General features: G+C 45.2%; 1 protein-coding gene across 1 annotated transcript in view; it reads left to right on the plus strand.

The window, feature by feature from the left end:
- Positions 1-4,090, plus strand: part of LOC121316357 (mRNA decay activator protein ZFP36L2-A-like) — a 4,461-nt gene extending 371 nt beyond the window's left edge. Inside the window, exon 2 of the mRNA XM_041251430.1 lies at positions 212-4,090. Within this exon, the coding sequence (XP_041107364.1) occupies positions 212-1,411 (1,200 nt within the window). The 3' untranslated portion in view covers positions 1,412-4,090. The remainder of the gene's footprint in view (positions 1-211) is intronic.
- The last annotated feature ends 8,479 nt before the right edge of the window (positions 4,091-12,569 follow it).

Consider the following 12,569-nt stretch of genomic DNA (forward strand, 5'->3'; position numbering starts at 1 on the left):
TATGGTGACTGAATAGTTTAGCACAAACTTTTTTTGTATTTCAATGGCGATTAGCCGCCAGACAGTCAGTGACGGCGTTTGCATTTATTTAACTAGCCGTCGCCTGGAATTTGAATGAATTTCACTTTTACGAAAAAGCCTGTGAAGTATTAACACAAATCCAAGTCCTGCCGCACAACTTAAAACAAACCTCTCCCTCTTTCTTTCACAGCAAACCGAGAATTCTTTCAACATGAACACTCTAACCCTGAACAGTATGCTGGAGAAGCAACCCGTCGCTATCGCAGCGAGTACTCCCAGCAGCACTAACTGCGCCTCTTACACCCCTGGGTTTATCCGGCCAAACTCGAGCAGCAATCTGCAGACTCTGGTCAATTCCTCCAAGTACCCCAACAATTCCTACAACAACAGTAAAGAGACCACGACCAGCAGCGGCAGCGCCACCACCACTGCACAGATGAACAAGGAGAACCGGTTCCGGGACCGCTCTTTCAGCGAGAACGGAGAGCGCAGCCAGCAGCTGGAGGCGCAGATTCAGCAGCAGAAAGCCGGCTCTCATATCAACTCCACCCGCTACAAAACCGAGCTCTGTCGGCCGTTCGAGGAGAGCGGCGCCTGCAAGTACGGTGAGAAGTGCCAGTTTGCCCACGGGTACCACGAACTCAGGAGCCTGTCACGCCACCCAAAGTACAAAACCGAGCCCTGCCGCACTTTTCACACCATTGGCTTCTGCCCCTACGGACCACGGTGCCACTTTATCCACAACGCTGACGAGAGGAGACCGGCCCCGTGCAATGCAAACAGCGCCGTGCAAGGGCTCGCCCTGCAGGCGAACGAGCTGTGTGGTTACATTCAGAGGGACGGCATGCAGAGTTTCAGTCAAAGGGACAGACCAAAGCTACACCACAGCTTGAGCTTTTCAGGCTTTTCCAGCCATCATGGACCTGAATCGCCCCTGGTGGAGAGCCCCACGTCCCGCACCCCTCCGCCCCCTTCCACGTCCTCCTCCTCCTCCTCTTCCTCCTCATCTACGCTCTATGAAGACATGCTGTCCCCCAGCTCGCTGTCCTGTGCCAACAACGCCTTCTCTTTCCCCAGACAGGAGCTGCGGAACCTCCTCGCCCCTCTGGCTATACAGACTCACAGCAGTGCCTATTACACGAACCACCACGCCAACCTGTGCCCCCCTTCCCCGCCGTGCAACGTGAGTCACTTGCAGTCGCTGAGACGCCTGTCCGAGTCGCCCGTGTTCGACTCCCCGCCGAGCCCACCAGACTCCCTCTCGGACCGGGAGAGCTATGCGAGCGGGTCCCGAAGCTCTTCTGGGAGTCTCAGCGGCTCCGAGTCGCCAAGCTTGGAGTCAGGAAAGCGTCTGCCAATCTTCAGCAGGCTGTCCGTTTCAGACGATTAGACACGGTTTCTTTTGAGTTCAAAAAGAAATTAATTTTTCTCTTCTAAAATCCACCACCCTCCCTTTTGTGAGGACACCGGTAACACACATACAAACAAAACTGACAGCATAAAAAGGAGAACACAAAACAATACGAGATCAGTTTAAGACTTTTTGTATTCGGGAAACAATGTCAAATGTTGTGGATATAGCATTAGATACCGTTTATTCTTTGTATTAAAAAAAAAAAAAAATCCCAACAGAGGGCATTCCATCACCGCTACTTAACTATAAACAGTGTAAAAAACAAAAAAACCCTGTAAACCTCGGTCTTTTCCAAGCAAGAAAAAAAACCCGAGTTTAAGGAAAGGCAAAAACATCAGGTCTATTCAATCTGACTTAAAAAAAAAAAAAAAAAAAAAAAAGAAATAAAATGCAACAAACATTCTGCCAAGAATATGCCTTTTTTTTTTTTTTTCCTTTTGTGTGAAAAAAGCTGAACTTCCATTCCAAAACTTTTATTGTCTGTTCTAGTGCCGCCACCCGGTGGCAGGATATGGCTGCACATCCTTGCTTTGTTGCTGTTGAAAGCACTCGGTTCTTGGTGTCCAGCGCGTTGTTTGGGGATAACTGCTGATTGTTGGAGTTATTATTTTTTTTTTTAATTTTTTTTTAAGCTGTTTTGAGTTGATTGCATAGCATTGCACACAGCTTGCTATGAAAACTATTTAACTTATTTATTGTCTTGTGAAAAGTATAGGCTACATTGATAACTGTCCATATCGTATTTCTCGTATGATGAAAGCAATAGATATATATTCTTTTATTATTATGTCTAAATTATGATTGCCATTATTAATCTTCAGAATGTGCAGTGTGTTCTTTTCACAGTAATATATGATTATTTTGTAACTTCACTTGGTTATTTTATTGTAAATGAGTAAAAAAAAAAAAAAAAAAAAAAAAAAAAAAGAAATCTTAATTTAAGTGACTATGTAATATTTATTTCATTAACTTGTTTCCTTGTTTACGTAAAAACATGTAAAGATTGCCTGGTTTCTGTGTTCTTTAGAAGTCAGGTCTTTGTGCTGTGGAAGTAGCTATTGTGGATTTCTCTAGGCATTTGTGTGTAGAACGAGGCAAAACATGGTTGATGGGCTATCCAAAAAGACTGTTCTGTAAACTAACCTTGCGCTTTTTTTAATAGTGGCAAAAACCCAGTTAAAGCAAATTAACCAAAAAAGGTATTTTTTTTTTTATATGAAAGCATCGACCGACCCCCCCCCACTGTGATTCATACCGAATGCCAGAGTGTAGCGAGAAGTGTTTCATTATTCTTATACCAAGTGCCTTTAGAAGTCAATAAACATGCCTTAAACAGCAATGGAACCAAATCCAGTATTTCTGCATGGTGTTAAGCCAGTCGAGTTGAATGTAGTGTGGGGTTACATTGGTTTCCAGCAGGCTGTTACCACTGTTGAATTACAATTTTGAATCTGGAATAAAACTTTGTGCAGAAGTGGCAAAATATAAGGAGTTCCTTTTCTGTCCTTTTTAGTTTTGGTGTGTGTGTGGTGTTTTTTTTTTACACACCTGAAACAGATTTTCTTTGTAAAAGGTCTGAAGCTTTCACATGTTTTGCTGGACAGGGGAGAGAATGAACACATAGGGTTAGTGTTTGTACATGCAGGTACCCAAGAGGATGAGCACTATGTACTTTTTTAAATACATTTTTTTTGACTACTTTAACAAGTACATTTTTTTGAATGTAACAGGAAAAAGCGGACAAACTGATTTTTTTTTAGTTTTTTTTTGGTGGGGGGAGTCAGTTCACTACAAATTGTGTGAGGCTGTAAACTTTGTACTGTACTTTTTTTGTTTTTTTTGTTTTTTTTGTAGTAGGTCTCCCAATAAAAATCATTTTTTTGGAAGTTACATTTTGTTTTGAGCATGGCTGTTTGTTGATGTGGAGCTGAGAGTGAGGGTTCAGTTATGTATCCATTCATTTCCAGATGTGTTCGTTGTTTGGATTTTAATGTAGCAGGTGACAAATCCACAAGTAGACAAGCCCCCCCACACACCACTGCTGCCCAGTCGTGGGGCTGTCTGTCTGCTAGAACGTGAAGCTTGAAATGAGAGTGCTTACACAAGAGCAGTGTGTTGAAACAATTGTATGGTAGCTATATAACCAGTCTGCTGGGATCGAAACTGATAATGCTGAAGTCTGAATGTGTTGTAAAGCACCAGGCAGTATCAGTCCACTTGGTTTTGAGTTTAAAGTGTTTTTCAAGTACTGCATTCTTCAAAAGGAGAGCAGCACGAAGATAACTCTTTGACCTAGTGCTCCAGGCAGGCAGAGATCTCTGCAGAACGACTTCACGTCTTCAAGCAGTCTGCTGGCAGCCAGCCCAAGCCAATACACAATGCTGCACATTCCAGAAGGTCCCAAGTCCAGTTGTACATTAAATAGCCTACTATGGAGGGTATTGCAACAGGATTGATTGATTTGATTTATTTATTTATTTTGGATTTTTTACTTCGTGGGGAGGTATGGGAAATTTCTGTCTGCAGTATTTTCTTTTGAAAAATAAGTGCCTTTTTTTTTTTTTTTTTTTTTTTTTTTGTTAAATTAAATAACATGTCATGTTTTAGAGAGGGGATTCTTGTGTGGAGTAATAATTTAATAAATAAATAAATATTCCAGCGTGTGTGCGTGATGTCTGTGTTGCTAATGTTTGTTTTTTGTTGTAATGTCTTGTGTTGGCATGGGAGGGTTATAGGGTGAAGTTCAGACCTGGCTGGTTTTATGGTAAAGTCATTATGGTTTGGAATATTGCAGCTGTCTTTTCTGAGAGGGGTGAGTAAACTTCTGCCTCAGTCTGTTGTACTAAGAAGTAAGTGACCCCCTCAAAATTCTTCAGCTTAAACAGACACTGCAGATAAACGTGGATCAGATCATCCTCAGAGCTGAAGGAATTATCCTTTAGGCAGAGTATTTGTTTTGCACTGGGTGTTGCTCGGAGTGGTTTCTGCCATGCTGTACCCTTCTGTACCTGCAGGGTCTCTGGGACTGGCCCTTGCACTGACTTGTAAAACTGCCCACTGCAAGTTCTCTGGTTGAATGGGTTTCCTTCAAAGTTTTAGAAATGGTTGACTAGTTTAAAAAATAAATAAATAAAAAAGTCTGGTAGTCCAGAGTTATCTTGATTACAGATGGTTTGCACATAAATGGATTTCAATCGTATATTTGTATACTGTTAAATAACCCAGCATTAACGTTTTAGATAGTTTTTAATAATTTATTCTGTATTCCAAAATAGTGTGCTTCTACATATTGCCCTTTTACATTCCAACGCTATACATTACACTTGTTCGATTTTTCTACTTTGAAGTATCATCACGGAATACAATTACCATTGGCTCAAGAGGGTGACTGGCTATTAGGAAGTGAACATAAACAAACTTCTGTCACAGCCACAGTCTGAGAAAAGGGACATCCTAAATGATTAGCTGTATTTGCAGCTTTAAGCCTACTATTGCCTTGCACAGCTGTCTGAGGTGAAACTCTGGCAAGGCAAACAGTGTGCTGCTCTATCGCCATTTCCTCTCTTCAAAGACAAAAACACTTTCTAAATGAAGCGTGGTGGAATTTTGTGTTGTTTTTTAACATTGCACAGAATCATGCAAGTGTCTTATTCCCATGCACACAGTTGGGTTGGTGCACATACAGATCTTAAATGCCTGAGGCCATTTGAGACTTCCTTGTGTTTAGAACCATGTTTTTTTTTTTTTTTTATTATTATTATTATTATTATTATTATTATTATTATTATTATTTATTTCTAAGCAGACGCCCTTACCCAGTGCGACTTACAAAAACATATCAAGAATTTACTCATGTGTCTGCATACGTGCCATAATAGAGAAACATTCTGTATCGACTCATTGTTGGGTGTCTCCCAGTAAATTTAGTTTTTGGCAGAGTGTGGCGAGCAAGAGGTAGTGGGATTCCCCTCTGAGGCAGTTAGTGCAGGGGTGTGGAGAGCCGCAGGTCCTGGGATACCCCTGGGGCAGTGAGTGCAAGGGTGCGGAGAGCCGCAGGTACTTGGATACCCCTGGGGCAGTGAGTGCAGGGGTGCGGAGAGCCGCAGGTCCTGGGATACCCCTGGGGCATTGAGTGCAGGGGTGCGGAGAGCCGCAGGTCCTGGGATACCCCTGGGGCAGTGAGTGCAGGGGTGCGGAGAGCCGCAGGTCCTGGGATACCCCTGAGGCAGTGAGTGCAGGGGTGCGGAGAGCCGCAGGTCCTGGGATACCCCTGGGGCAGTGAGTGCAGGGGTGCAGAGAGCCGCAGGTCCTGGGATATTCCTGGGGCAGTGAGTGCAGGGGTGTGGAGAGCTGCAGGTCCTGAGATACCCCTGAGGCAGTGAGTGCAGGGGTGCAGAGAGCCGCAGGTCCTGGGATACCTCTGGGGCAGTGATTGCAGGGGTGCGGAGAGCCGCAGGTCCTGGGATACCTCTGGGGCAGTGATTGCAGGGGTGCAGAGAGCCGCAGGTCCTGAGATACCTCTGGGGCAGTGAGTGCAAGGGTGTGGAGAGCTGCAGTTCCTAGGATACTCCTGGGGCAGTGAGTGCAGGGGTGTGGAGAGCTGCAGGTCCTGGTATACCCCTCGGGCAGCGGTGGGTTACATGTGTGTACCTATGTTTTCTACCAAGAAAAAAAAAAAAAAAACACATCCTCCCAAAAATTCATTAAAAGGGCTTTGTTCTAAATATACAGTATCTTGACAATCTGGTATCATTCAGAGTCACTAAATCACAAAACAAAAGAAAGGAAACAACTTGCAATACACTTGCACGTAAATTCTCAGCACCAGAAAAGATTTAAATTGTAAATCACGGTTTAAGTGTCTGTGGAGTCCCTTGTTTTGTTCATGTGCTCTTAGTTGCTTATAGAGATAATCTTCTAGCACATGCTCGAAACACACAGTACACTGTATACAAGCACCAAAACATCCAGAGAAGCCTTTTTCCTGGGGCACCAGACTGACTCACTGTTTGCAGCACAGTTTCCAGTGCAATGCAAGCTTCCATTGCATTAATATGTTTATATAACCTTATTGGACCATGTATGTGTGTGTGGGGCCATGAAGCTGGCAAAACAACAGGCAACCAGATTCAGGGTCTACTAACATAGGCCCCAGTGGGTGACGAGGTACAGAACATGATATTGCACTGTTCAGCTGGGTCTCCAGCCTTGTGGAGTAGCACTAAAAGCTGTGGTAAGCAGCATTTTCCAGTTCCAGCACTTTTAATGCGAGTCTGCAGTACAGTTTATTGGGGATACACACACACACACACACAAAAAAAAAAAAAGTTCCCTTATAGTTGCCATTTTGTAAATCCAGTCCGGAATCCACTTCTGTTACATGGCTTCTCAACTCTGACACTCAGGATATACTCCACAGCAGATTTTTCTTTCCAACCAGGTCCTGTATTAGTTAATTGCATTGTCTAAGAGGGTCGATAAACTGATTTAGTCCTGGACTGGATCCACCTTGAGGATCAGAGTTGGGAACCACTGCTCTATGCAAGCATTGTATCCACTTACTCAACTGGCAAGAACTCGCCCGATAATAACCAGCAACCCTAAGCTGCTGTATGAATAGGAGCATGCCCTTAGGAAAGCTATAGGTAAAGCATACTGTAGGTGAGCATTGTAAAGCACAGAAAGGTATGGCAAAGAACACTTAAAAACATGGCAAACCATGGTGAACTATGGGAAATGCATAGTACACAACCGCAGGAAAACTGCAAAATGAGTTGTTTGTGTAGCATACAGACACAGTGTGCTGTACCTCTCACCTGCACAGTCTGTGCCCTGTCTCCCACTTCCTGTTGTTGTCTGCTGGACTGCATGCCTCATTCCCCCCTGCTTACACAGCATTGTGTTACCTAACCTGTCCCATTCAAACACTGACTGCTCTTTTTCACCTGCTTACCTGTGAATAGAATCCTATTGATTCCAAATGGCACCTTGTTAACACAGCACTAATCTGCATTTACCCTGTGCCACAAATCCTATCACTATTCATACAGCTTTAGTGATTCATTACTTATTCAGCTATTTCATTAACGGAACTTTTTGATTCAAGAGACCTTTGTGGACTGCTGTTCAAAAGAAAGTATTTTCTCAAAGGGTTATTGTCTTGAAGCACAGAGCTGGGTAAGAGATGCTGAAAGGAGAGGGAGGGGTGTTTAAGAAAGCCCTGCTGTATAAACCCCTCTGATCTTTTGAGAATTGAAACTGCACACAAAGTGTGATTTCCTCCCGAGCCCCAGTCTGTATTGTAAAACCCACACTGCAACAATACAACGCACACTAGAGCTATCTGCATCTGAGGAGGACCGAGTGACTGAGCAGAGCCAAGCGTTTCAATACCACACACACTAGAGCTACCTGCATCCGAGGAGGACCCAGTGACTGAGCAGAGCCAAGCGTTTCAATACCACACACACTAGAGCTACCTGCATCTGAGGAGGACCCAGTGACTGAGCAGAGCCAAGCGTTTCAATACCACACACACTAGAGCTACCTGCATCTGAGGAGGACCCAGTGACTGAGCAGAGCCAAGCGTTTCAATACCACACACACTAGAGCTACCTGCATCTGAGGAGGACCCAGTGACTGAGCAGAGCCAAGCGTTTCAATACCACACACACTAGAGCTACCTGCATCTGAGGAGGACCCAGTGACTGAGCAGAGCCAAGCGTTTCAATACCACACACACTAGAGCTACCTGCATCTGAGGAGGACCCAGTGACTGAGCAGAGCCAAGCGTTTCAATACCACACACACTAGAGCTACCTGCATCTGAGGAGGACCGAGTGACTGAGCAGAGCCAAGCGTTTCAATACCACACACACTAGAGCTACCTGCATCTGAGGAGGACCCAGTGACTGAGCAGAGCCAAGCGTTTCAATACCACACACACTAGAGCTACCTGCATCTGAGGAGGACCCAGTGACTGAGCAGAGCCAAGCGTTTCAATACCACACACACTAGAGCTACCTGCATCTGAGGAGGACCCAGTGACTGAGCAGAGCCAAGCGTTTCAATACCACACACACTAGAGCTACCTGCATCTGAGGAGGACCCAGTGACTGAGCAGAGCCAAGCGTTTCAATACCACACACACTAGAGCTACCTGCATCCGAGGAGGACCCAGTGACTGAGCAGAGCCAAGCGTTTCAATACCACACACACTAGAGCTACCTGCATCTGAGGAGGACCCAGTGACTGAGCAGAGCCAAGCGTTTCAATACCACACACACTAGAGCTACCTGCATCTGAGGAGGACCCAGTGACTGAGCAGAGCCAAGCGTTTCAATACCACACACACTAGAGCTACCTGCATCTGAGGAGGACCCAGTGACTGAGCAGAGCCAAGCGTTTCAATACCACACACACTAGAGCTACCTGCATCTGAGGAGGACCCAGTGACTGAGCAGAGCCAAGCGTTTCAATACCACACACACTAGAGCTACCTGCATCTGAGGAGGACCGAGTGACTGAGCAGAGCCAAGCGTTTCAATACCACACACACTAGAGCTACCTGCATCTGAGGAGGACCCAGTGACTGAGCAGAGCCAAGCGTTTCAATACCACACACACTAGAGCTACCTGCATCCGAGGAGGACCCAGTGACTGAGCAGAGCCAAGCGTTTCAATACCACACACACTAGAGCTACCTGCATCTGAGGAGGACCCAGTGACTGAGCAGAGCCAAGCGTTTCAATACCACACACACTAGAGCTACCTGCATCTGAGGAGGACCCAGTGACTGAGCAGAGCCAAGCGTTTCAATACCACACACACTAGAGCTACCTGCATCTGAGGAGGACCCAGTGACTGAGCAGAGCCAAGCGTTTCAATACCACACACACTAGAGCTACCTGCATCCGAGGAGGACCCAGTGACTGAGCAGAGCCAAGCGTTTCAATACCACACACACTAGAGCTACCTGCATCTGAGGAGGACCCAGTGACTGAGCAGAGCCAAGCGTTTCAATACCACACACACTAGAGCTACCTGCATCTGAGGAGGACCCAGTGACTGAGCAGAGCCAAGCGTTTCAATACCACACACACTAGAGCTACCTGCATCTGAGGAGGACCCAGTGACTGAGCAGAGCCAAGCGTTTCAATACCACACACACTAGAGCTACCTGCATCTGAGGAGGACCCAGTGACTGAGCAGAGCCAAGCGTTTCAATACCACACACACTAGAGCTACCTGCATCTGAGGAGGACCCAGTGACTGAGCAGAGCCAAGCGTTTCAATACCACACACACTAGAGCTACCTGCATCCGAGGAGGACCCAGTGACTGAGCAGAGCCAAGCGTTTCAATACCACACACACTAGAGCTACCTGCATCTGAGGAGGACCCAGTGACTGAGCAGAGCCAAGCGTTTCAATACCACACACACTAGAGCTACCTGCATCCGAGGAGGACCCAGTGACTGAGCAGAGCCAAGCGTTTCAATACCACACACACTAGAGCTACCTGCATCTGAGGAGGACCCAGTGACTGAGCAGAGCCAAGCGTTTCAATACCACACACACTAGAGCTACCTGCATCTGAGGAGGACCCAGTGACTGAGCAGAGCCAAGCGTTTTAAGACAATGATAGCATTTCCATTTTTATTGTGTCCTTAGTGGGCATCTTTTTCACCCCAGCCTCCCATATTATATATAATCTGCAAATTATATTAAAACCCATCACTGAGTGGATTGTACGTGCAATCACAGGTTGAGAATGACAAACTTTTTTTTTTTTTACATCACTCAAACAGTGATCTTACATGTAAGTTTTATTTTGCAGGTTGCACAGTGACCCAGGGTGCCTGGGTGAAAAGCGATCTCTTTTCTCGGTTTAAAGCCCTGTGTTTCTGGTTAGTTATGTACCCGGGGGTGCGGGGGTGAGTAATGTCATTCTCTGTGAGCCCCACAGCGGTTCCAGGGGAGGGTGCAGTTCAAGTCACACTAATCAAAGCCTCGGATCTGGCTCTCCCTTCCAGGCTGGAAACATCAATAGAGAGGTGTGTGCTCCCTGCAGCCCCTTCCAAACCCATTTCCTCTCCCCCTTTTTCAAAACAAGGAGCTCCTATTGAGATGTCTGTAAAGATGTAGTGCACTGAGCTATTATCAGATTAAGAATGGAAACACTGATAAAGAAATTCTCTCTGGGCAAAGGTTATAAGAACTATTGGGAAGAGGCTGTTCAGTGCATGGAGTCACATGCCTAGTTAGGACAAGGCATCACTTTGGAATAAACTCAGTGTTTTATCTGCTACAGTCTCACTGGACTAGGGTTATATACTTCCAATAAGATGACTTGTGAAAACCTAATCTCTAGTCCTTAATATGATAAGTGTTTAAAGACAATGTGCACTTCATAATGTGAAATGTTATTATGTGTCGTTATGTGAAAGGGGTAGATGAGGACCCCCTTGTAAACGAGTGGTCGGTGTCACTGCGTACTTTCCTGGTTAAATAACAATGATTCCTGATAGTACTGGCTAGAGATGTGAGCGAGGTACAGTACTGGCTAGAGATGTGAGCGAGGTACAGTACTGGTTAGAGATGTGAGCGAGGTACAGTACTGGCTAGAGATGTGAGCGAGGTACAGTACTGGCTAGAGATGTGAGCGAGGTACAGTACTGGCTAGAGATGTGAGCGAGGTACAGTACGACCCTGCCATGGGGGGTGTGGAATCAGACTCTTCTCTTTGATATATAGTGATGAGCAGACCAGAGGACTTCTGAAAGGGATCACACACTCTCCCCTTGTTTCTGTTCACTTTCTTGAGCTATATGAAAAGCAGAAGTGAAAAAACCTTTATCAGAAAGACATGGACACACACACACACTGACACCATTCTTTTTATTATAACACTGGTTCCCCACAGTATGTAACACCTCCATAGACACATTCAATTCAAGGTTACTGTACATTACTAAACTACTGACAACTAAGCCACAGAGTGGGTTTCATGCTAAAAAATAGTTTAAAAATAAAATGTATACCTTTTACCTTTTCCTAGACACACGGCTTCTTTTCAGTGCTTTTATAGTGCTGCAAGAATTACATCTTCATCTTCTTCACAGATCCCAATTACTACTGATTACCCTGGGCTTCATAGACATTATAAACTGACTATATGGCGACATACAAAAATATATAAAACATGCACTAACTAAATCAACGTGAAATCAGGATATCATCAGAAAGCATATCCTTGAAATGCAGGTATTTGTGGCCCTGTCTAGTGTGTATGAGAGGCTTTCAAATTCAGCTTGGGATGAGTGGAATAATATTGGTGGTGTCAGCCTGCCCTCAGTGAATGGTTGATGGTCCAGATCAGTCTCGTTGCCAGGGTTAACAGACCACCTGCCATTTTCCTCATTATCTCATAAACACACATCTCAGCTCTGTCACTGATTTACAATGAGAACCTGCAGAGGCTGCTGACCTCGCTCTGCAATGTCGCAGACAGCTCTGCTGCACACCAATGGTCACGCCAAGCCTGGAGGAAGTGAGACACGCTATCTAGCCAGCAGTCCCAGCAAAAACACTTGGGAGACACAGACACAGTGTCATCTCAGCCAGGTTTCCTGAGGAAACGACATGTCTTACAACAACCTGAATGTTGACTATTTCAGCAGTAACACTGGCAGCCACAGCAAGCACTGTGTGATCCCTAATGCACCCAACAGCTAACTACTCTTGGTCTAACATACAGCCATGAGGTTCAGCTCCTTTGCATTAAATTACCTAATGGTCCTAATACTGCATGTGTCACAAAGGTTCCTAATATTGTGACTACATCCCTGTAAGTTTCCACTTTACCTGGAAAGCTACCGTCCACGTCTGAATTATGAACTCTTTTAAAGACTCAAACAATGCTGTGCTCTGAGTTCCCCTGAGTGTATTTGCAGGCTCTTCTCATATCAGCTGACTGGCCAACAGGAATACCATAAACACTGCTTTGGGTTGGTTTCTAAGGTATTTTTCTCCCTTTCTTGAAAGGATCCTATAAGGTTAAGCTTTACTGCCTTGGAACAGCTTGGTCATTTGCATTTCACATTTCCTAAACACAGCTTGTGGCTTTCACATATT

Source organism: Polyodon spathula, chromosome 5, assembly GCF_017654505.1.
Source record: "Polyodon spathula isolate WHYD16114869_AA chromosome 5, ASM1765450v1, whole genome shotgun sequence".
In the NCBI taxonomy this organism is placed as follows: Eukaryota; Metazoa; Chordata; class Actinopteri; order Acipenseriformes; family Polyodontidae; genus Polyodon; species Polyodon spathula.